The sequence below is a fragment of the Bufo gargarizans genome, chromosome 4 (genome assembly GCF_014858855.1).
Source record: "Bufo gargarizans isolate SCDJY-AF-19 chromosome 4, ASM1485885v1, whole genome shotgun sequence".
Classification (NCBI taxonomy): domain Eukaryota; kingdom Metazoa; phylum Chordata; class Amphibia; order Anura; family Bufonidae; genus Bufo; species Bufo gargarizans.
The window spans coordinates 462,456,539-462,481,641 of NC_058083.1; the positions used below are offsets into that span (position 1 = coordinate 462,456,539).

The following is a 25,103-nucleotide window of genomic DNA, read 5'->3' on the forward strand; positions in this document are numbered from 1 at the left end:
TGGACTGTCTATCAGATCTCTCTTACACTGACTGTCCTGACCTCTGCCTATCCTTGACTATAGTTTTGCTTCGCATTAGTGTCTCTGGCCCCTGTGGGTCAGCTGTCAACCACATAAAGACTACTCCAGAAGGTAGAGGCCTGGTGGCTCACCTGCAGAAAAGTTCAAATCCCTGTATAGGGGCTAATGGGTGAGTATTAAGGTGCTGCCAGGTTAACGCCCAAAGCCAGCGGTTCCACACCCACTTCTGTAACAGCTATGCAGTGTTTAGTATCTATAAAAAGGAAGGACAACTGTTGAACCAGCAAAAGGGTCATAGGAGCACAAGGGTCATTAATGTGTGTGGGAAGCAAAGACTAGCCTGTCTGTCCGATCCCACTGTAGCACAAATTGCTGAAAAGGTTAATGCTGAACACCTTCAGAGGCCATGTGGAGTCCATCCTTCTATGGTTCAGAGCTTCCATGGGTAGCACCCATATATGCTTCAAAGTATCCCAAGCCAAAACTCCTGGTAACTGCGTGAAAAGACCTTCCTGCCATGCGTCCACTTCAGAGTCATTTGCATTCAGAATGCACATGACCCTGTTACATGAGAAGGTCCTTAAATGAGTTATCCCCTGATTAATTAAAAAAACTAAAATCAAACGAAATCTAGTACCTGACAGTCTTTTAAAGCCAGAACCAGCCCTGTACCTCACATGGATCCAGAGCTCTCCCCGTTCGTTGCTCTGCTAGATTTATATCAAGGTGAGAGCTCAGGGGGCGTGTCTTTTCTGCTGCAGCTCAGGGGGCGTGTCTCAGCTCTCCCTATCACAGCTCAGGAGGCAGTTGAAGGATGAAACTGAGCATGTGCGGCCTTCTCAGTGAGCAGGTCAAAGAAATAAGAAAAAAAATAAAGAACAGGTGGCGCTATACAGATACATTTTATTGAATAGCTCAGTGGCTATATACAAATTTTAATGACTTGCAATTACAAAAGTGTCCAGATCCAGGTGCTGGTTTGAAAAATGTATTTTTTGTGGGGCTACTCCTTTGAGGCACATGGGATTATATAGTATATACAGGACAAACCCCCATATATAGTACACACATATATAGTATATATAGTGTATGCAGTATACATTTATAGTATATATAATACACACACATATATAGTACACACAGCACACACATATATAGTATATATAGTACACACATATATTATACAGTATATGTGTGTGTCCTGTATATAATATATATATGTGTGTTCTGCATGTACTATATATGTGTGTGTATTATATATACTATAAATGTATACTGCATACACTATATATGATACATAAAATACAGGGCACGCATACTGTATATAGTATATACATTACATATAGTATATACAGTATACACACAGAGTTACTTACAGGCATGCTGGGTCACTCTGGGGCCAGATAATAGGACAGTGAAGGGAGTCAGAGGAGGGAGGAGAAGATGATCTTCAGCTCTTCCCATCTTAGAGTTCATGGCCAGCGGACAAGGCTGATGCCGGGGAGATGGGCAGTAGAGAGGATCACGATCTCCACTGCCACACAGACAGTTAAGTGCAGTACACAGACAGTTAACTGGGGCCAAATATGTGTTAGTTCATTCATTATGTTCATAGAGGGCCCACGCGGCAGGCAGTAGGTGGTCCAGCATACTATAGCCTGACTAGTGAGCCAGTGCGAAGAACCGGGCAGTGGGTGCAGAAGAGCAGAGCTATGAATCTTTCCATAGCGGAGAAAGGGCGCGGGCATCAGTTCCCGAACAACCCCTTTAAAGTATTGACTAGAGCATTATTCTACCATGAAAATGCTTCACCACTCAGAGGTTTCAGGCCAATCTGGCAGTGGACCTATTTTATACCAGATGTGGAGGTGCAATCATTTATGCCCCAGTTTTCTGGATTGAGTAAGTCTTTCCAGGTTATTCAGGGGTTTTATTCCTGGACAAAGCTGTGCAAGTAATTCTTTTACTTTCCTGTTACCAAAGTCCGAGCTTCATCACTTTATTTCCTTCCAACAGGGGTTTTATTTTACTGCATTTCTCCGACTAAGAGACATCTACGTTGCTTTCTGCTAGCATTGGCCTCTGGAGCTGATGTCAATAACACATCGGCGGAAGGAATACCGGTGCTGCTGGCCGCGTGTGAACAGGCGCAAGATTGTAAAGAAATGTGTCTAAGATTATTGGAGAAGGGTGCGGATCCCAATGCATGTAATCCGGTAAGAATATCCATGATGTTAATGGCGTCATTCATACACAGCACACCTATTATAGCGTATAAACGGTACTATATAAATATATCAAAGCTTCTCAAACCTGCAGTATCTTTATATGTAACAGAGGTTAAGGCCTCATGCACAAGACCGTATGTATTTAGCGGTCCGCAAAAAACAGATCCGCAAGATATACGGATGACATCCGTGTGCATTCCGTATTTTGCGGAACGGAACAGCGGGCCCCTAATAGAACAGTCCTATCCTTGTCCGTAATGCAGACAATAATAGGACATGTTCTATTTTTTTGCAGAGCGGAAATACGGACATCCGGAAATGGAATGCACACTGAGTAAGTCCGTTTTTTTGTGCGGACCCATTTAAATCGCAAATAAAAAAAACTGAACGGATACAGAAAGAAAATACATTTGTGTGCATGAGGCCTAAAGGTGTTTTCTAGGAATATCCATTGATTGCCTAGCCTTACACCTTTCAGCCTTGATCAGTGACTGAAACAGACCAGCAGATCGAGGTGGTCATAGATCTTGGTGCAGTACGGTCTCGTGTTCCAGTTAGGCTGGGTTCACATCACGTTTTTTCCCATCCGTTTTACATATACAAAAAATGTATACTTTTTTTTATACCGAACTATACAGGATACAAGAACGTGGTGTGCTGCAGTTATGTATCCTTTCTTTAACATATACGTCAAATGGAGGCATAAAACGTGATGTGAACCCACCCTTAGGCATCTTGCACACAAACGTTTTTTTCAGTTTCCGTATTTCTGTTTTTCTGTTCTGTTTAAATATAGAACATGTCCTATTATTGCCCGCAAATCACATTCCGTGGCTCCATTCAAGTCAATGGTGCTGTAAAAAAAAAATATAATGATACGGAATGCATCTGCATTGCTTCCGTGTCCGTTCAGTTTTTGTGGAACCATCTATTGAAAATGTTATGCCCAGCCCAATTTTTCTATGTAATTACTGTATACTGTATATGCCATGCTTCCGTTTGCGATCCGCAAAAAACGGAAACCAAACGGAAAAACGGAACGGAAGCTTAAACACTACTGAAACAAAAAAACTGAAAAACTGATCCGTTTAAAACGTACCGCAAAATACTGAAAAAGCCATACGGTCGTGTGCAAGAGGCCATAGAATACTGCATCTGTAAATACTTCTGTGACTACTGCAGTTCAGTGCCATGCTGAAGAAATAGCAGTTGTAATCCTTATGCAAATGAGCAGTTAAGTGCACTGAGGGTTGGCCCAAGCCTGTCTGTGCACCCTTGCTCCTCCCACTTCCTCTTCCAGCTCCGCCCTCTCTTTCTTCATTGACAGAGCCAGGCAAGATGACTCTGCAGGAATCTGGCCCTGTCAATGGAAAATTCTCTTTAAAGGGGTTGGCCCATCTCATACATTGGGGGCATATCGCTAGGATTTGCCCCCAATGTCTGATAGGTGCAGGTCCCACCTCTGGGACCCGCTCCTATCTCTAGAACGCAGCCTGCAAAGTGAAGGAGAGCAGACCGTGTGTGTGCAGCTGCTCTCCATTCATTCCTGTCTGAGTGCGGAAAATAACCGAGTGGCGCACTCGGCTATTTTCGGCACTCCCATAGGAATAATAGGGAAGCGGACCACGCAAGAGTGGCCACCGCTCCTCTCCTTGACTTTAAGGGCTCTGTTCTAGTGATAGGCGCGGGTCCCGTCCTATTAGACATTGGGGGCATACCCTAGGGATATGCCCCAAGTACCAGAAAACCCCTTTAAGAACAACAATTTTTTGTGTTGACACTAAATGGAGACATTAGGGGGGTGGTAGTATGGAGATTAGTGGTGATAGTCCAATCCTTCTGTGCATAGATAAAGTGGGGGATGGCAGCTAACGAAACGCTGTTCCTCATCCACTGCGACATAAAATATAAAGAAAATAGGAAAAATTCACACATTTAGTGATCCTTTTATCCTCTAAATTAGACTTAGATGGTGATAGCATCCCTTTAATATGACATAAAATCAATAAGTTCTATCTTTGCTCAGAAAACAGGTCGCACGGCTTTGATGGAAGCAGCAAGAGAAGGAGCCGTGGAAGTTGTCCGCAGTGTATTAGAGAAAGGCGGAGATGTGAATGCTATTGATAACCAGCGATATCATGCCGTCCATTTTGCTGCTAAGGGTGGATTTTTTGAGGTATGGCTTCCACTGCTTTGTCTCTCATGGTTATATCCCCTTCAAGTGCCGTTAGAAATCGGATTATTTCCAGTTGAGCAGTTTGGAAGGGCTTGTGCACACGGCCGCAAAATACTTGATTGGGTCCACAATCAGGAAGATCGGTGCGGAACAGAGGCACGGAACCCCACTGAGGCACTACGGAGTGCTACCATGGGGTTTCTGTCTGTGCCTCTGCACCGCAAAAAAGTAGTGCATGCACTACTTTTTTACGGTGTGGACTGTCGGATGCGGATTGCAGACCCCATTCAAGTGCATGGGTCTGCGATCCGCATGCAGCGGCCCCATGGTCAGCGCTCATGCATTGCAGTCGGTGGCATGGGCCTGGGCGGCACACGGTCGTGTGCACGAGCCCTAATTGCGGATCCGCAAAAAATGGATTCCGCCCGTGTGCCTTCCGCAATTTGCGGAACGTAACAGGAGGCCTATTATAGAAATGCCTATTCTTGTCCGCAAAACGGACAAGAATAGACATGCCTCATAATTTTTGCAGGGCCACGGAACGGAGCAACGGATGCTGTCCGCATCTTTTGCGGACCCATTGAAATGAATGGTTCTGTATACGGAATCAAAATACGGCCCGTACACGGAACGCAAAAAACGTTCGTCTGCATGAGCCCTAAGGGTGTGGTATTCTCTCTTTGTGGAATGTGACATAGTGTGGACGCATGAGATGTTTTTTAGGGTAAGGGGCTTATTCAGTGATGGCCAGATCGCAGTGTTCGCCAGCGAACACATGCGGGCTGCCATCTTGAATCAGTTCCGAGAACAGCCCGATGAAGGCCCCCGGCGGCTGTTCTCGGAACTGCCTGCTCCCGCTGACCGCATTTGTTTCAGACCGGCTCCAGGCACAGGCACAGATAAGGGCTTACCTGTGCATCGCCGGACTTGTGAGTCAAGATGGCAGCCCGCATGTGTTCGCTAGCGAACACTGCGAACTGCCCATAACTGGTCTTATTACACTGCCAGATTTTCTGCCCTGTAATGAGCATTGATCAACGGCAAAGCATACTGATTGGTCAAGTGCTGTTTACATTGGACAGTTATGGTTAGTATGGGGATGAGCGATCATTAATACGATCGTTCAACCCCCCATACAGTTCTCATTTGCCAGCAGCACGTGCTCCATGTACACAGGGTGATGTGCAGTCAACAAGCAGTGATTTTTTTTTTAATGCTGCCTTTGTTGGCTGATCAGTGGCAAGTTTACATGGAACAAGGCAATAAATGTTCACTCCTGACCATGGAAAGGGCCCTACGACACCTGACCAACAGAATCGGAAACCTGGCCAGCAGAATTCCCGACACACAATAAGAAACATCTGATAAATATGTTTTTGTGACTGGTCCGCAAGTCTCCTCATACATCTAAAGTGGCTTCTTCTACCTTGTAGATCTTGAAGGTTCTGTCTGCATACAAAGGTGACATGGGAATTATAGCAATGGATGGGAACACAGCTCTTCACCATGCAGCCAGTGGTGGCTTCGCCGATTGCTGCAAGTTCCTTGGACAAAGAGGTATCAATGATGGTTTCTTCCAGGTTACAACTTCCACCCAAAGAATTCAAATTAGGACAACATAAGTACTAGCATGAATTGGCCAGTCCTGGTTTGCCTCTCCTACTCCTTATGCCTCATTCACACTTCAGTGTTCGATCAGTGATTTCCATCAGCCATAGGCCTCATGCACACAACAGTATTTTTTCACTGTCCGCAAAATGGGGTTCCGTTGGTCCGTGATCCGTGACCGTTTTTTCGTCCGTGGGTCTTCCTTGATTTTTGGAGGATCCACGGACATGAAAAAAGTCGTTTTGGTGTCCGCCTGGCCGTGCGGAGCCAAACGGATCCGTCCTGAATTACAATGCAAGTCAATGGGGACAGATCCGTTTGACGTTGACACAATATGGTGCAATTGCAAACGGATCCGTCCCCCATTGACTTTCAATGTAAAGTCTGGACTCCCTTTATACCATCTGATCGGAGTTTTCTCCAATCCGATGGTATATTTTATTTTGAAGCGTCCCCATCACCATGGGAACGCCTCTATGTTAGAATATACTGTCTGATATGAGTTACATCGTGAAAACTCATATCCGACAGTATATTCTAACACAGAGGCGTTCCCATGGTGATGGGGACGCTTCTAGTTAGAATATACTACAAACTGTGTACATGACTGCCCCCTGCTGCCTGGCAGCACCCGATCTCTTACAGGGGGCCGTGATCAGCATAATAACCCCTCAGGTGCCGCACCTGAAGGGGTTAATTGTGCGTATCATAGCCCCCTGTAAGAGATCAGGGCTGCCAGGCAGCAGGGGGCAGACCCCCCCCTCCCCAGTTTGAATATCATTGGTGGCCAGTGCGGCCCGCCCCCCCCCCTCCCTCCCTCTATTGTAATAATAGCATTGGTGGCCAGTGTGCGCCATGCCGCCCCCCTCCCTCCCTCTATTGTAATAATAGCATTGGTGACACAGTGTGCGCCCCCCCCTTCCTCTATTGCATTAACATTGGTGGCAGTGTGCGCCCCCCGCCCCCCCCCCCTTCCTCCCTCTATTGTTTTAATACATTGGTGGCAGTGTGCGCCCCCCCGCCCCCCCCCCCCCCCTTCCTCCCTCTATTGTTTTAATACATTGGTGGCAGTGTGCGGCCTCCCCTCTCCCCCCCCCCCCCCCCCGATCATTGGTGGCAGCGGAGTAGAAGCAGTAGCGTCCTCGTTGCCATGGTTACCGATCGGAGCCCCAGCAATTAAACTGGGACTCCGATCGGAACTCCGCTGCCACCAATGATCGGGGGGGGGGGGGCCGCACACTGCCACCAATGTATTAAAAGAATAGAGGGAGGAAGGGGGGGTGGGGGGGGGCACACTGCCACCAATGTATTAAAAGAATAGAGGGAGGAAGGGGGGGCGGGGGCGCACACTGCCACCAATGTTAATGCAATAGAGGGAGGGAGGGGGGGCCGCACACTGTGCCACCAATGCTATTATTACAATAGAGGGAGGGAGGGGGGCCGCACTAGGCCACCAATGAAATTTTAACTGGGGAGGGAGGGGGGTCTGCCCCCTGCTGCCTGGCAGCCCCGGATCTCTTACAGGGGGCTATGATACGCACAATTAACCCCTTCAGGTGCAGTACCTGAGGGGTTAATTGTACGGATCACGGCCCCCTGTAAGAGATCGGGTGCTGCCAGGCAGCAGGGGGCAGTCATGTACACAGTTCGTTGTATATTCTAACTAGAAGTGTCCCCATCACCATGGGAACGCCTCTGAGTTAGAATATACTGTCGGATCTGAGTTTTCACGAAGTGAAAACTCTGCTCTGAAAAAGCTTTTATGCAGACGGATCTTCGGATCCGTCTGTATGAAAGTAACCTACGGCCACGGATCACGGACACGGATGCCAATCTTTTGTGCATCCGTGTTCTTCCACGGACCCATTGACTTGAATGGGTCCGTGAACCGTTGTCCGTCAAAAAAATAGGACAGGTCCTATTTTTTTGACGGACAGGATACAGGGATCACGGTCTCGGCTGCAAAACTGTGCATTTTCCGATTTTTCCATGGACCCATTGAAAGTCAATGGGTCCGCGAAAAAAAACGGAAAACGGCACAACGGCCACAGATGCACACAACGGTCGTGTGCATGAGGCCATAGGGCTCGTTCACACGAACGTGTGCTGCCCATTGCCGTATTGCATACTGCATTTGCGGATCCGCAATACACGGGCACCGTTCTGTGGCCATATCAATGAGTCCGCAAATCCAGAGATGCGGAACAGAAGAATGGAACACTACGGAGTGCTTTCTGGGGTTCCGTTCCGTGCTTTTGCACCGCAAACAGATAGAACTTGCTCTGTCCTTTTGCGGAACGGAACGATCACTGACCCATTCAATGGGTCTGCGATCCTCATGCGCCTGTGCCACGGACGGTACCCATGCATTGCGGACCGCAATTTGCAGTCCACATCACGGGCACTGGCTTCACACGTTCGTGTAAATGAGTCCCTAACCAGGTGCAGCTCTAAACACAGAACAGGTGCAGATCTTTCCCTTATACCTTATGTCTGTGGAGGCTCCAATCCTGGTTTTGGCTCACAATCACTGACCGAACACTGACTGTGTGAATGAGGCTTTACTCACATTCTATAAGCCAGTGCCTCATTCTGACAATCAGGACTGTCCCAGCTGATACCAAACTAAGGCCAGTCCTACTCTATTTATTTCTCTTGAAGCTGGAAACCATTTCGTAACTTGAGCAGCACAATCCACATAACTTGCTGCAAGTTGAGCAGTAAGGCCTCTTTCACACGGGTGAGATTTCCGCGCAGGTGCAATGCATGAGGTGAACGCATTGCACCCGCACTGAATCCGGACCCATTCATTTCTATGGGGCTATTCACATTAGCGGTGATTTTCACGCATCACTTGTGCATTGCGTGAAAATCGCAGCATGCTCTATTTTGTGCGTTTTTCACACAACGCAGGTCCCATAGAAGTGAATTAGGGCTGCATGAAAATCGCAAGCATCCGCAAGCAAGTGCGGATGCGGTGGGATTTTCACGCATGGTTGCTAGGAGACGATAAGGATGGAGACCCGATCATTATTATTTTCCCTTATAACATGGTTATAAGGGAAACTAATAGCATTCTTAATACAGAATGCATAGTACAATAGGGCTGGAGGGGTTAAAAAAATAATAATAATAATTTAACTCACCCTAATCCAATTGCTCGCGCAGCCGGCATCTCTTCTGTCTTCTTCTTTGAGGAATAGGACCTTTGATGACATCTGCGCTCATCACATGGTCCATCACATGATCCATCACCATGGTGATGGATCATGTGACGGACCATGTGATGAGCGCAGTGACGTCACCACAGGTCCTTTTCCTCCTGCACAGCAAGGAAGAAGACAGAAGAGAAGCCGGGCTGCGCGAACAAGTGGATTAAGGTGAGTTAAAAAAAAAAATTTAACCCCTCCAGCCCTATTTTACTAAGCATTCTGTATTAAGAATGCTATTATTTTCCCTTATAACCATGTTATAAGGGAAAATAATAAAATCTACACAACACCTAACCCAAACCCGAACTTCTGTGAAGAAGTCCGGATTCGGGTACCAAACATGCCGATTTTTCGGGTCTCCATCGCGTGAAAATCCCACCGCATTAAAATGTTTGCGCATTTTCCCGGGACGCACTCGCATCTTATCCGGCCCAAATCCATGACGCCCGTGTAAAAGAGACCTTAAAGTGCTGGTGGAGCCTTCAGCTTAGGTTATGCACTGTTGAATACTGTGGCTAAACAAGAGTGCCATAAAGACATAGGATGTGAATACTGTTAATGACTCCTTGATGTATGTGTGGACAACCTATTCATATACCTTGTACAGGTCCGAGCTGTGCTATATATATATATATACAGTACAGACCAAAAGTTTGGACACACCTTATCATTCAAAGAGTTTTCTTTATTTTCATGACTATGAAAATTGTAGATTCACACTGAAGGCATCAAAACTATGAATTAACACATGTGGAATTATATACATAACAAAAAAGTGTGAAACAACTGAAAATATGTCATATTCTAGGTTTTTCAAAGTAGCCACCTTTTTCTTTGATTACTGCTTTGCACACTCTTGGCATTCTCTTAATGAGCTTCAAGAGGTAGTCACCTGAAATGGTTTTCATTTCACAGGTGTGCCCTGTCAGGTTTAATTAGTGGGATTTCTTGCCTTATAAATGGGGTTGGGGCCATCAGTTGAGTTGTGGAGAAGTCAGGTGGATACACAGCTGATAGTCCTACTGAATAGACTGTTAGAATTTGTATTATGGCAAGAGAAAAGCAGCTAAGTAAAGAAAAACGAGTGGCCATCATTACTTTAAGAAATGAAGGCCAGTCAGTCTGAAAAATTGGGAAAACTTTGAAAGTGTCCCCAAGTGCAGTCACAAAAACCATCAAGTGCTACAAAGAAACTGGCTCACATGCGGACCTGCCCCAGGAAAGGAAGACCAAGAGTCACCTCTGCTGCGGAGGATAAGTTCATCCGAGTCACCAGCCTCAGAAATCGCAGGTTAACAGCAGCTCAGATTAGAGACCAGGTCAATGCCACACAGAGTTCTAGCAGCAGACACATCTCTAGAACAACTGTTAAGAGGAGACTGTGTGAATCAGGCCTTCATGGTAGAATATCTGCTAGGAAACCACTGCTATGGACAGGCAACAAGCAGAAGAGACTTGTTTGGGCTAAAGAACACAAGGAATGGACATTAGACCAGTGGAAATCTGTGCTTTGGTCTGATGAGTCCAAATTTGAGATCTTTGGTTTCAACCACCGTGTCTTTGTGCGACGCAGAAAAGGTGAACGGATGGACTCTACATGGCTGGTTCCCACCGTGAAGCATGGAGGAGGAGGTGTGATGGTGTGGGGGTGCTTTGCTGGTGACACTGTTGGGGATTTATTCAAAATTGAAGGCATACTGAACCAGCATGGCTACCACAGCATCTTGCAGCGGCATGCTATTCCATCCGGTTTGCGTTTAGTTGGACCATCATTTATTTTTCAACAGGACAATGACCCCAAACACTCCTCCAGGCTGTGTAAGGGCTATTTGACCATGGAGGAGAGTGATGGGGTGCTGCGCCAGATGACCTGGCCTCCACAGTCACCGGACCTAAACCCAGTCGAGATGGTTTGGGGTGAGCTGGACCGCAGATTGAAGGCAAAAGGGCCAACAAGTGCTAAGCATCTCTGGGAACTCCTTCAAGACTGTTGGAAGACCATCTCAGGTGACTACCTCTTGAAGCTTATCAAGAGAATGCCAAGAGTGTGCAAAGCAGTAATCAAAGCAAAAGGTGGCTACTTTGAAGAACCTAGAATATGACATATTTTCAGTTGTTTCACACTTTTTTGTTATGTATATAATTCCACATGTGTTAATTCATAGTTTTGATGCCTTCAGTGTGAATCTACAATTTTCATAGTCATGAAAATAAAGAAAACTCTTTGAATGAGAAGGTGTGTCCAAACTTTTGGTCTGTACTGTATATATATATATATATATATATAAATTGGTACAAGAATGAGCCATTACCATCTATACAAGTGTTTTTCTGCATGTTTTTTACAGTGCCCAAAGGGAACCACTTTTTGATAGATATCACACAGATTCTCATGTTGGAGGATTTCCTTGCAATAACCTAGCCTTTCTCGTTTCTCACAGAGAAGAGGATGCCTGATGTGCTACTGGACGTGTATTGTCAAATATATTCTACAATACATGAAATTCTGTAGCACGAATTCTCATTTATTGTTGCTTTTGGGTTTTGTATATGTTATGTCCGCTGCATTGCTTATTTTATGCTATTCAAAAGGCCTACATTTTAATACCAGTATTGTTGTACTGGAACTACATATAATCCAAACCTATATTATAAATAATGCACATAAAGTAACTTCCTCCCCATCCTACATCCCGTCAGGATCAATTCATATCAGTCATGCAACGTATCCATTAAATCTGTCACAGCTGACGGATGCCACTGAGGTCAGTGTGAACAGACTATAATGCCTACATACAGACGTGGACAAAATTGTTGGTACCCTTTGGTCAATGAAAGAAAAAGTCACAATGGTCACAGAAATAACTTTAATCTGACAAAAGTAATAATAAATTAAAATTCTATAAATGTTAACCAATGAAAGTCAGACATTGTTTTTCAACCATGCTTCAACAGAATTATGTAAAAAAATAAACTCATGAAACAGGCATGGACAAAAATGATGGTACCCCTAACTTAATATTTTGTTGCGCAACCTTTTGAGGCAATCACTGCAATCAAACGCTTCCTGTAACTGTCAATGAGACATCTGCACCTCTCAGCAGGTATTTTGGCCCACTCCTCATGAGCAAACTGCTCCAGTTGTGTCCGGTTTGAAGGGTGCCTTTTCCAGACTGCATGTTTCAGCTCCTTCCAAAGATGCTCAATAGGATTGAGGTCAGGGCTCATAGAAGGCCACTTTAGAATAGTCCAATTTTTTCCTCTTAGCCATTCTTGGGTGTTTTTAGCGGTGTGTTTTGGGTCATTGTCCTGTTGCAAGACCCATGACCTGCGACTGAGACCAAGCTTTCTGACACTGGCTAGTACATTTCTCTCTAGAATTCCTTGATAGTCTTGAGATTTCATTGTACCCTGCACAGATTCAAGACACCCTGTGCCAGACGCAGCAAAGCAGCCCCAGAACATAACAGAGCCTCCTCCATGTTTCACAGTAGGGACAGTGTTCTTTTCTTGATATGCTTCATTTTTTCGTCTGTGAACATACAGCTGATGTGCCTTGGCAAAAACTTCGATTTTTGTCTCATCTGTCCACAGGACATTCTCCCAGAAGCTTTGTGGCTTGTCAACATGTAGTTTGGCATATTCCAGTCTTGCTTTTTTATGATTCGTTTTCAACAATGGTGTCCTCCTTGGTCGTCTCCCATGTAGTCCACTTTGGCTCAAACAACGACGGATGGTGCGATCTGACACTGATGTTCCTTGAGCATGAAGTTCACCTTGAATCTCTTTAGAAGTCTTTCTAGGCTCTTTTGTTACCATTCGGATTATCCGTCTCTTAGATTTGTCATCAATTTTCCTCCTGCGGCCACGTCCAGGGAGGTTGGCTACAGTCCCATGGATCTTAAACTTATGAATAATATGTGCAACTGTACTCACAGGAACATCTAGTTGCTTGGAGATGGTCTTATAGCCTTTACCTTTAACATGCTTGTCTATAATTTTCTTTCTGATCTCTTGAGACAGCTCTTTCCTTTGCTTCCTCTGGTCCATGTCGAGTGTGGTACACACCATATCACCAAACAACACAGTGATTACCTGGAGCCATATATATAGGCCCAATGGCTGATTACAAGGTTGTAGACACCTGTGATGCTAATTAGTGGACACACCTTGAATTAACATGTCCCTTTGGTCACATTATGTTCTGTGTTTTCTAGGGGTACCATCATTTTTGTCCATGCCTGTTTCATGAGTTTATTTTTTTACATAATTCTGTTGAAGCATGGTTGAAAAACAATGTCTGACTTTCATTGGTTAACATTTATAGAATTTTAATTTATTATTACTTTTGTCAGATTAAAGTTATTTCTGTGACCATTGTGACTTTTTCTTTCATTGACCAAAGGGTACCAACAATTTTGTCCACGTCTGTATACTGTTCACATAACTAATAGAGCTAGCGACAAAGAGGGCCATCATAGAAAGTACACACCAATGATATATGCACCACATATATATACCGCAAGGTTGATTAAAGAATAATTTCACTTTTTTCAAGACCGGAGTGCCGTCCTTTTTCTGGATCCATTAATTGGGGTAAGAGGTCGATTCCCCTGGAACGTGCACCCATTTTCTCTGCTTGCAGTCAGTGCCGCCATTTTTCGTATTTATATATATATATATATATATATATATACAACCATGAATACATGCAGCCATACGCAGAGATGCACTACTCGGGCTTTCGGGTGAAATTTATGGAAAACATGAAAAGTTCACTCTACAGTGATATTATATCATGAAAGAAGGGGATTTAAGTAGAAGCATGCAATGGTGATTTCATCTCAAACAATTTATTGAAACAAAAGCCAATACCAGTGGTGGGTAGTATACCCCCACAAAAATGTCAATGTCTCAATAACTTGTCATGTGGCCTGGAGCATCAATTACAGCTTGACAACGACGTCTCCTGCTGTTCACAAGTCGACTTATTGTCTGCTGAGGCATGGCATCCCACTCTTCTTGAAGGGGCCCCTCAGGTCATTGAGGTTCTGGGGTACAGAGTTACGAGCCACTACACGGCGACTCAGCTGATCCCATAGATTTTCAATGGGATTCAGGTCTAGAGAAAGTTCAGACCACTCCATTTGAGGTACTCAGTCTGCAGCAGCCATTCCCTAATGATGCGACCTCGATGAACTGGCGCATTGTCGTCCATGAAGATGACATTAGGCCTGTGTTGTTCATGCAGAGGCACAATGACCGGATTAATGATGTTATTCAAGTAGTACGGGCTTGTCACTGTACCATTCACAAAGATTAGGGCAGTTCTGTATTGACTAGACACACCTGCCCACACTGTAACACCACCACCACCAAAGGCTAGTCTGGTGACAACAGTGTCTGATGCATAGCGCTCTCCTTGACGTCTCCAATATTGTTGGCCGCCATCATTTTTACTTAGCGTGAATCGACTTTCATCAGTGAACAGCACTGAGGCACACTGGTCCCTTGTCCAGCATAGATGCTCCTTGGCCCATGCAAGACAATGACACCTGTGCCTGGTGGTGTGGTCAGGAACCCTTGCAGGTTGTCTAGCACGCAGACCATGCTGATGTAAACAGTTTTGAATGGTCTGACGTGACACTTGGGTGCCTCTCACCTCTCTTAAGTGTGCCTGGGGTTGTGTGCATTCATCGTCCGGTTCCGCAGGGCATTGTTCACAATGAGGTGGTCATCAGTGTGGGATGTGGCCAAAGGACTTCCACTTCTATGCCTTTCTGTGACTCTTCCAGTCTCTCTGTATCTCTGTTGCAACCTGCTGATGACACTCTGTGACACTCTAAGCTCAATGGCCCCTTCCATCTAAGAACATCCTGCTTGAATCCTCGGAATGGCGAGGTCCCGTTGATCAATTGTTAGGTGTCGTCTTGGTCTCATGATGTCAAAATGTGAACAGCATAATAATACCAATTCTAATTGAACCAGGAAATGTATTGGGCGATTCATGGATCAAACACCTGTTGTGAATTTTGCCGTGAAGCTCCTTGTTAGAGAACAGCAAGTTGTGCAAAAAGTACTGAAACACTGAACAGTTGGACCTGTGCATTCAAAAGTGAGAAGGTCACATTAAGTTCACCTGTAAAGGTTAGAGTTCATTTTAGGTTCTTTCAAAAATTTCACCCACAAGCCAAATATCCCAAACTTTTTGTGAGTGGTGTAGGTAAATCCATATGGACGCATAAATGCCTTACATGCACATGTATGCGTTTAGTACTTATCATACTTACCTCAGCGTGATGTGGAGGAAATGTTTCTCAGTCTTTCCCAGTGGCTTGCCTACCAAATTTAAAGAATGTAGAGGGACAGAGCATTTTACAGTACCGTACATTGTTAACTTTTATTACTTTAATTAATTTTTTTGCGGGGATGCTTTTTTACGTCATTTACCACACAGTTTAAATGTTACACATTTTTTTTCTCATAATAATTATTTTTTAAAAATTCTTACAATTTTTTTAGTCCCATTAGGGAACTAACTTTTTCAGGGCACTTCACAATGCATTCTGCTGCAGCGCACCCAGAGCCAGCACACTAAAACTTCAGCAGCCATTTGAAAATGATGCTGAAGATAGGACCACTCTGACCCTTAAAGTTAGGCCTCATGCACACGGCCGTTGTATTGGTCCGCATCCGAGCCACAGTTTTTGCGGCTCGGATGCGGAGCCATTCACTTCAATGGAGCTGCAAAAGATGCGGACAGCACTCCGTGTGCTGTCCGCATCCGGTGCTCCGTTCCGTGGCCCCACAAAAAAAATATAACCTGTCCTATTCTTGTCCGTTTTGCGGACAAGAATAGGCATTTCTACAATGGGCCGCCCGTTCCGTTCTGCAAATTGCGGAAGGCTTCTGTTTTTTGCGGATCCGCGGTTTGCAGACCGCAAAAAACGGAACGGTCGTGTGCATGAGGCCGTAGTCAACGGTCCTGAAGTGTTCGAAGGCTGTGAAGACCTTTGGGGACAATTTTTCATCATTGCATTTTACCCATTTTGGTGTAAAAATCTTTTTTTTTTGTCAGTTGAAAAATGTCAACCACAGGTTTTCCTCTCCAGCTTTTAGTTTTAGTGATCTACAGACTATCATTGTCTGCCTCACACTGAATCCATCAGAGAGCAGCCATTATAGCTTGATCTGCAGCCCTTATGTCACGAGGGTGTCAAGAGCCACGTCTGACTCCGTTATACCCGGGGTCAGGAAGTCGCAGCGGGTGGCTGCGCGCTCTATGTCTAAAGATCACGTTGTTTCTTAGTGATTGTTTTCTGTGTTTGCCTTGCATCCTTTTTGTCTCACTCAGGGATCCGTAGCTTCTCCTCCTCAGCTGTTTCTTGTCTGCCACTCCCAACCTCCTTATATTCTCCTCTCACACTTCTCTAGTTGCCAGTTATAGAGCTTCCTGCCTGGACATCTATACTGACCCACTGGAGCTGTGAATCCTGGTTGTTGTTCCAGAGTGCTTCCCTCCGGATCCCTGTTGGGCTTTTTTTTGTTGTCTCCTGTTGTCGCCCACCTGGGATTATATGTTTAGTCTGTATTGTCTGTCCTCCCCTTGGTGTTTTCCTTTAGAGCTAGTGGTGCGGACTAGTGTTCCCACCGCCCTGTTCACTATCTAGGGCTCATCTTAGGGAAAGCCAGGGTTTTAGGCACGTGATCGGCGTACGGGTGAGGAACCCGTCTAGGGACGTCAGGGCAGCCAGGTGCCAGCCGCAAGGTGAGTCAGGGGTCACCACCTTCCCTCTCACTTGGGCAGGGCCTTCCTCTTTCCCTCCCTCTGTGTCACGTATGTGATAGTCACGCCGATCGTGATACCTTATCTCTAAGCTTCTGAAAACTCACAAACTCATTATAGCTAAAGTCTTGTCAAACTGATAAGAATATGGCTTAGGCTACATTCACACGACCGTATGTGTTTTGCGATCTGCAAACTGTGGATCCGAAAAAAACAACTGATGACGTTCCGTATGGCATGGATCCATTGTAGCAATGCTTATCCTTGTCCGCAAAACGGACAAGAATAGGACATGTTCTATTTTTTTTGCGGGGCTACGGAACAGCCATACATATGCGGAGAGCACACGGTGTGATGTCTGCATTTTTGCGGACCCATTGAAATGAATGGGTCTACATCCTATCTGCAAAAAAAAACGGAATGGACACTCAAACAAAATACGTTCGTGTGAATGTAGCCTTAAATGAGTGTTTGTGAGCTGTCAGGAGTTCCGAGATAAGGGCTACACGTCGAGCTGTCACAGACAGTCCTCCATTAAAACATAACCTTTTTTTTATCTTCAAAATAAGGTGGATGAGAGAAAACCCAAAACAGAATATAGGTAAGGAGGGGTGGTAATGGGACAAGCTTATCCTATTCCTTACTCTATAGCAGCCCTACCAATAAAACTAATAGGCACCCGATAAGAGCGATCAGGAACCTACCTACTAAGGGCTCATGCACACGAACGTATTTTCTTTCCATGTCCATTCCGTTTTTTCTGTGAACCGTATGTGGAACCATTCACTTTAATGGATCCGCAAAAAAAACGGAAGTTACTCTGTGTGCATTCCGTTTCTATGTCCATATTTCCGTTCCGAAAAAAAATAGAACTTGTTCTATTATTGTCCGCATTATGGACAAGAATAGTACTGTTCTATTAGGGGCCAGCTGTTCCATTCTGCAAAATACGGAATGCACACGGACGTCATCCGTATTTATTGCGGATCCGTTTTTGAAGACCCCAAAATACATACGGTCGTGTGCATGAGCCATAAGTTCTAGGAAGTCCCTGGTACGGAAAAAAAACACCACACTATTAAGATGCAATACAGTGGAATATGTGATATTGATCTCACCAGAGCAAACAGCGGATTGGCAGAAATGCCTTCTAAACATGTGTATGTAGCAAAGCTAGAAAAATAGCTAAGGCTACTTTCACACTAGCGTTCGATCGGATCCGTTCTGAACGGATCCGATCATATTAATGCAGACGGTGGCTCCGTTCAGAACGGATCCGTCTGCATTATATTGGCAAAAAAAAGCTAAGTGTGAAATTAGCCTGAGCGGATCCGTCCAGACTTTTACATCGAAAGTCAAAGGGGGACGGATCCGTTTGAAGATTGAGCCATATTGTGGCATCTTCAAGCGGATCCGTCCCCATTGACTTACATTGTAAGTCTGGACGGATCCGCACGCCTCCGCACGGCCAGGCGGACGCCGGAACGCTGCAAGCAGCGCTCAGGTGTCCGCCTGCTGAGCGGAGCGGAGGCTGAACGCCGCCAGACTGATGCAGTCTGAGCGGATCCGCATCCATTCAGACTGCATCAGGGCTGGACGGAAGCGTTCGGGTCCGCTCCTGAGCCCCTTCAAACGGAGCTCATGAGCGGACAGCCGAACGCTAGTGTGAAACTAGCCTTAGTCAGCCTCACATCTGCAGCTAGTTCTTTCAGATAAAAACCCCTTTATCAGAGTTAGGCCTCGTGCACACGACCGTATGTATTTTGCTGTCCGCAAAAAACGGATCCGCAAAAAATACGGATGACATCCGTGTGCATTCTGTATTTTGTGAAACGAAACAGCTGGCCCCTAATAGAACAGTCCTATCCTTGTCCGTAATGCGGACAATAATATGAAATGTTCCAATTTTTTGGGCGGAACGGACAAACGGAAACGGAATGCACACGGAGTAACTTCCGCAAAAAAAAAAAAACGGAACAGACACAGAAAGAAAATAGGTTTGTGTGCATGAGGCCTTAGGCAAATGAGAACACTTTTTCTAGTTGCAAGTCCTTAGGGGGAACCTCTGGGTGGGTACTATTTCTATTATGGAGACCAGTTGATATATGTGATGACTTTTGTAGGCTGGACAACTCTACTCTTAATTTCTGGAGAAAATATATGCAAACATCATGTCTAACATCTGCCAGCATCAGATAGGTTTTGGAAAGCTAATGTGAATATCTTTCCCAGAAACCCAGAGGAGTATTGCCTAGCCTACAATACTCTGCACACTTAAAACTCAGCATACTAGGGCTCTCTCTCTCTCTCCCTCCCTCTCTCATACACTTACTCTCACAATCACTCACATGAACTGAATCTTTCAACACAAATGTGAACAGAGTCTAAAAGGCATACCCATTTGTGTCCAAGTGTATGCAAATATTAATAACCTTGTCCACGATTTTGTATAAAAATGGGTTAAAAATCCTGTCTTAAAAGTATCCCAGCTGTGCATGAGCTTGTGATAGATGCTAAATTGTTTTGTTTACCTCAGGAGATTATCTACAGAATAACCTCATAAATTCTACACAGATAATATTTAATAGCCAATGCAAGCTCGGAAAATGGAATTAAATGACCACAAATTTTTTTTTATTTGAAACAACATGTACAATCCAGCAGTATGTATTCCCCAAAATAATCCTATTCCCCACCCCATGGGAAGCTAGGAGGATTTTTCTCAACTCAATATTCTTAGAAAATAATTTTTAGAATTTTTTGTTTTCTTCTTCATTTTAACAGTTCTGTATTTTTGAAAATTACATAAAAATAGTATCCTTCTGTATCAGTAAACACAGAGAAGCCTCTTCCGCTTGATCATCTCAGCGAACCATGACTGATTTTCATCCCTTCAAGAGCCCTGTCAAGGGCGCGGCTAGAGTAGAAAAGTAGGGAACAAACCTCATGTAATAGCCCACCTTTCCCAGAAATTACTTTATTTGCCTAGTGGTGACAGGTCGGGGCCAATTCCGTATTGCCTCTATTTTGTTCACTTGGGGTTTGATGACTCCGCGCCCAATGACATACCCCAGGTACTTAGTCTCTTCTAACCCTATCGCACAATTTTTGGGGTTAGCAGGTAGGCCAGCTTTCCGAAGGGAGTCAACTACAGCCTGCACTTTGGGTAGGTGACTTTCCCAGTCGGTACTGTAGATGACAATATCGTCCAGGTAAGCCGAGGCGTACAGACGATGTTGAAGTAGCACAATGTCCATTAGTCGCTGAAAAGTGGCGGGGGCGCCTTGCAGACCAAAGGGTAAGACCTTATATTTCTACAGCCCCTCTGGAGTGATGAAGGCAGTTTTCTCTTTTGTAGACTCCATTAAGGGCACCTGCCAGTACCCTTTCGTGAGATCCAAAACAGAAAAATACCGGGCTTTTCCTAACCTCTCGATGAGCTCATCCACCCGGGGCATGGGATACTCATCGAATTTTGAAACCTCGTTAAATTTTCGAAAGTCGTTACAAAACCACAATGTTCCTTCTGGCTTGGGTATCAATACTAGCAAAACACGGACACCGCAGATCTGCAAAACACAGACACCGGCAATGTGCTTTCCGCATTTTGCGGATCCGCACATTGCCAGAACTATATAGAAAATGCTTTTTCTTGTCCGCAATTGCGGACAAGAATAGGACATGTTCTATAGGCTCTACAAAAAACGCAGTGTTCAGGCCTGATCTTGTGCGCACACTTGCGTTCAGTCCGCCACACCGCAGTGACAGAATTATTTTTTCTGATCACTGCAAAAACACAGTAAAATCGCTGCGGCGCTATAAAAAGATCACTTTTGAGGGGCATGGCGAGTTCATAGAAGAATTTTTATTTTTTGGGCACAAGTTAGTTTGTGGAAATTTTTATTTTATTTTATTTTTTTCTTACAAAGTCTCATATTCCACTAACTTGTGCCAAAAAATAAAATCTCACATGAACTCACCATACCCCTCACGGAATCCAAATGCGTAAAAATTTGTAGACATTTATATTCCAGACTTCTTCTCACGCTTTAGGGCCCCTAAAATGCCAGGGCAGTATAAATCCCCCACAAGTGACCCCATTTTGGAAAGAAGACACCCCAAGGTATTCCGTGAGGGGCATGGCGAGCTCCTAGAATATTTTTTTTTGGGCACAAGTTAGGGGAAAATTATTTATTTTATTTTTTTTCTCTTACAAAATCATTTTCCGCTAACTTGTGCCAAAAAAAAAATATATTCTAGGAACTCGCCATGCCCCTCACAGAATACCTTGGGGTGTCTTCTTTCCAAAATGGGGTCACTTGTGGGGTATTTATACTACCCTGGTATTTTAGGGGCCCTAAAGCGTGAGAAGAAGTCTGGAATCCAAATGCCAAAAAATGCCCTCCTAAAAGGTACTCATTGAAATTTGGGCCCCTTTGCGCATCTTGGCTGCAAAAAAGTGTCACACATGTGGTATCGCCGTACTCAGGAGAAGTAAGGCAATGTATTTTTACATATAACCCAACTTTGTGTGAGAAATATCTCTTTCAAATGACAACTTTGTATAAAAAAATTGGAAAAGTTGTCTTTTAGAGAGATATTTCTCTCGCCCAGCATGGGTATATGTAAAAATACACCCCAAAACACATTGCCCTACTTCTCCTGAGTACAGCGATACCACATGTGTGACACTTTTTTGCAGCCAAGATGCGCAAAGGGACCCAATTTCCAATGAGTACTTTCAGGATTTCACAGGGCATTTTTACGAATTTGGATTCCAAACTACTTCTCACGCTTTAGGGCCCCTTAAATGCCAGGGAAGTATAAATACCCCAATTTTGGAAAGAAGACACCCCAAGGTATTCTGTGAGAGGTATGGTTAGTTCATGTAAAATTTTATTTTTTGTCACAAGTTAGTGGAATATGAGACTTTGTAAAAAAAAAAATAATAATAAAAAAATTGTCATTTTCCGCTACCTTGTGACAAAAAATAAAAACTTCCGTTAACTCACTATGCCCATCAGCAAATACCTTTAGGGTGTCTACTTTCCGAAATGGGGTCATTTGTGGGGTGTTTCTACTTCTGCCATTGTAGAACCTCGGGAAACATGACAGGTGCTCAGAAAGTCAGAGCTGTTTCAAAATGCGGAAATTCACATTTTTGCACCATAGTTTGTAAACGCTATAACTTTTACCCAAACCAATAAATATACACTTATTGCATTTTTTTTTTATCAAAGACATGTAGAACAATAAATTTAGAGATAAATTTATATAGAAATGTAGTTTTAATTGAAAAATTTTACAACCGAAAGTGAAAAATTACGTTTTTTTGCAAAAATTTCGGTCAAATTCGATTAATATCAAAAAAAGTTAAGAAATCAGCAGCAATGAAATAGCACCAAATGAAAGCTCTATTAGTGAGAAGAAAAGGAGGTAAAATTCATTTGGGTGGTAAGTTGTATGACCGAGCAATAAACCGTGAAAGTAGTGTAGTGCAGAAGTGTAAAAAGTGGTCTGGTCATTAAGGGAGTTTAAGCTAGGGGGGCTGAGATGGTTAAGGACCGCCAGGTGCTACCAAAACTCTGGTCCGGTATTTGATCTCACCTGGCTGGAAATCAGCCCAGCCGCACATTCTGGGAGGAAAATACCTGTTTTGCCAGACATAACCCCTCACTGTGTCACACTATGTATCTCCATGGTAACAGACAGCAAACAAACTCTATATTAGGGGTACACAACCTGTGGCCTGGGGGCCACATGCGGCCCTTGATACCATTCTGTGCGGCCTCTAACCGTCTGGTAACAGACATGTACAGTCATGTGAAAAAATTAGGACACCCTTTGAAAGCATGTGGTTTTTTGTAACATTTTTAATAAAAGGTTATTTCATCTCCGTTTCAACAATACAGAGAGATTAAAGTAATCCAACTAAACAAAGAAAACTGAAGAAAAGTCTTTTCAAGATCTTCTGTAAATGTCATTCTACAAAAATGCCTATTCTAACTGAGGAAAAAGATAGGACACCCTCACATGTATTCCCTCTTAAATTGGCTCAGATCTCACACAGGTATATCACACCAGGTGCACATAATTAGTAGATCGTTACTCTGCATGTTGAATGAGGCTTGCCCTATTTAAACCTCAGACATTTAGTTTGGTGTGCTCCTGACTGTTGAAGTGAGAGTGAGCACCATGGTGAGAGCAAAAGAGCTGTCAGAGGACTTCAGAAAAAAGATTGTAGCAGCCTATGAGTCTGGGAAGGGATTTAAAAAGATCTCAAAAGATTTTGAAATCAGCCATTCCACTGTCCGGAAGATAGTCTACAAGTGGAGGGCTTTCAAAACAACTGCCAACATGCCCAGGACTGGTCGCCCCAGCAAGTTCACCCCAAGAGCAGACCGCAAGATGCTAAAAGAGGTCTCCAAAAACCCTAAAGTGTCATCTCGAGAACTACAGCAGGCTCTGGCTACTGTTGATGTAGAAGTACATGCCTCTACAATCAGAAAGAGACTGTACAAGTTTAACTTGCATGGGAGGTGTGCAAGGAGGAAACCTTTGCTTTCCAAGAGAAACATCGAGGCCAGACTGACATTTGCCAGAGATAAAGTTGACAAAGACCAGGACTTCTGGAATAATGTTCTTTGGACAGATGAGTCCAAAATTGAATTATTTGGACACAACAGCAGAGGACATGTTTGGCGTAAACCAAACACAGCATTCCAAGAAAAGAACCTCATACCAACTGTGAAGCATGGAGGTGGAAGTGTCATGGTTTGGGGCTGCTTTGCTGCAGCAGGACCTGGTCAGCTCACCATCATAGAATCCACGATGAATTCTACTGTGTATCAGAAGGTGCTTGAAGAACATGTGAGACCATCAGTTAGAAAATTAAAGCTGAAGCGGAACTGGACCATGCAACATGACAATGACCCAAAACATACTAGTAAATCAACCAAAGATTGGCTGAAAAAGAAGAAATGGAGAGTCCTGGAATGGCCAAGTCAAAGTCCAGATTTGAATCCCATTGAGATGCTGTGGGGTGACTTGAAAAGGGCTGTACGTGCAAGAAACCCCTCAAACATCTCACAGCTGAAAAAGTTCTGCATTGAGGAGTGGGGTAAAATTTCCTCAGACCGATGTCGAAGACTGGTAGATGGCTACAAGAACCGTCTCACTGCAGTTATTTCAGCCAAAGGAGGTAACACTCGCTATTAGGGGCAAGGGTGTCCTATCTTTTTCCTCAGTTAGAATAGGCATTTTTGTAGAATGACATTTACAGAAGATCTTGAAAAGACTTTTCTTCAGTTTTCTTTGTTTAGTCGGATTACTTTAATCTCTCTGTATTGTTGAAACGGAGATGAAATAACCTTTTATTAAAAATGTTACAAAAAACCACATGCTTTCAAAGGGTGTCCTAATTTTTTCACATGACTGTATGTCTATGTTTTGTGGCTGCTCAAATGTGTTTTTCATGAATTCTTCCATTAGATGGGAGTCCTGGAACTGTAACTAGATATTAATGGTATATACTGCATGTTCAATATGCCATAAATACAGGATTTCAGTTGTTAATACCTCTTTAAATTTTATTTTTGGCGCTTGACGTTGGTTCAGTCTGACAATATGGCCCCCACCCAGAAAATCTTGTGCACCCATGCTCTATATAGTGTAATCCTGCAGTCTCATACTTTCTTCTATGTGTCCTAATGAACATTTAATAGGTTAGCCAGAAGTAGAGGACAGATAGAAGGGAATATAACTGCAGGATCAGACTATATATAGTCTGTTTGCTGTTACCATGGAGATGTATAGTTTTCAGAAGAGCTGCAGAAGCAAAACGGCAGGACGTTTTTGATCAACACCTACAGAAAAGTTGTTTCACTTTTCATTTTATACGTATTGATAAAAAATGAACAAGTTGGCCCTGATTCATCACTAATTCACTCCAGAATTCTGGCTTCAAAAAGGCCCAAAATTGAGCCTTTGTAACTTTTTAGAATTGTGAAATAGTGTTGCGCTTTTTACACCATTCACTCCGTTAATAAGTTTCACTGAAGATTTATCACTGA

General features: G+C 44.0%; 1 protein-coding gene across 1 annotated transcript in view; it reads left to right on the top strand.

Annotated features, from left to right (window-relative positions):
• The window catches only part of ANKEF1 (ankyrin repeat and EF-hand domain containing 1), a 67,454-nt gene that overhangs the window by 16,897 nt on the left and 25,454 nt on the right, over positions 1-25,103 (top strand). Inside the window, exons 3-5 of the mRNA XM_044291258.1 lie at positions 2,038-2,237; positions 4,276-4,425; positions 5,859-5,982. Coding sequence (XP_044147193.1) covers positions 2,038-2,237; positions 4,276-4,425; positions 5,859-5,982 — 474 coding nt within the window. The remainder of the gene's footprint in view (positions 1-2,037; positions 2,238-4,275; positions 4,426-5,858; positions 5,983-25,103) is intronic.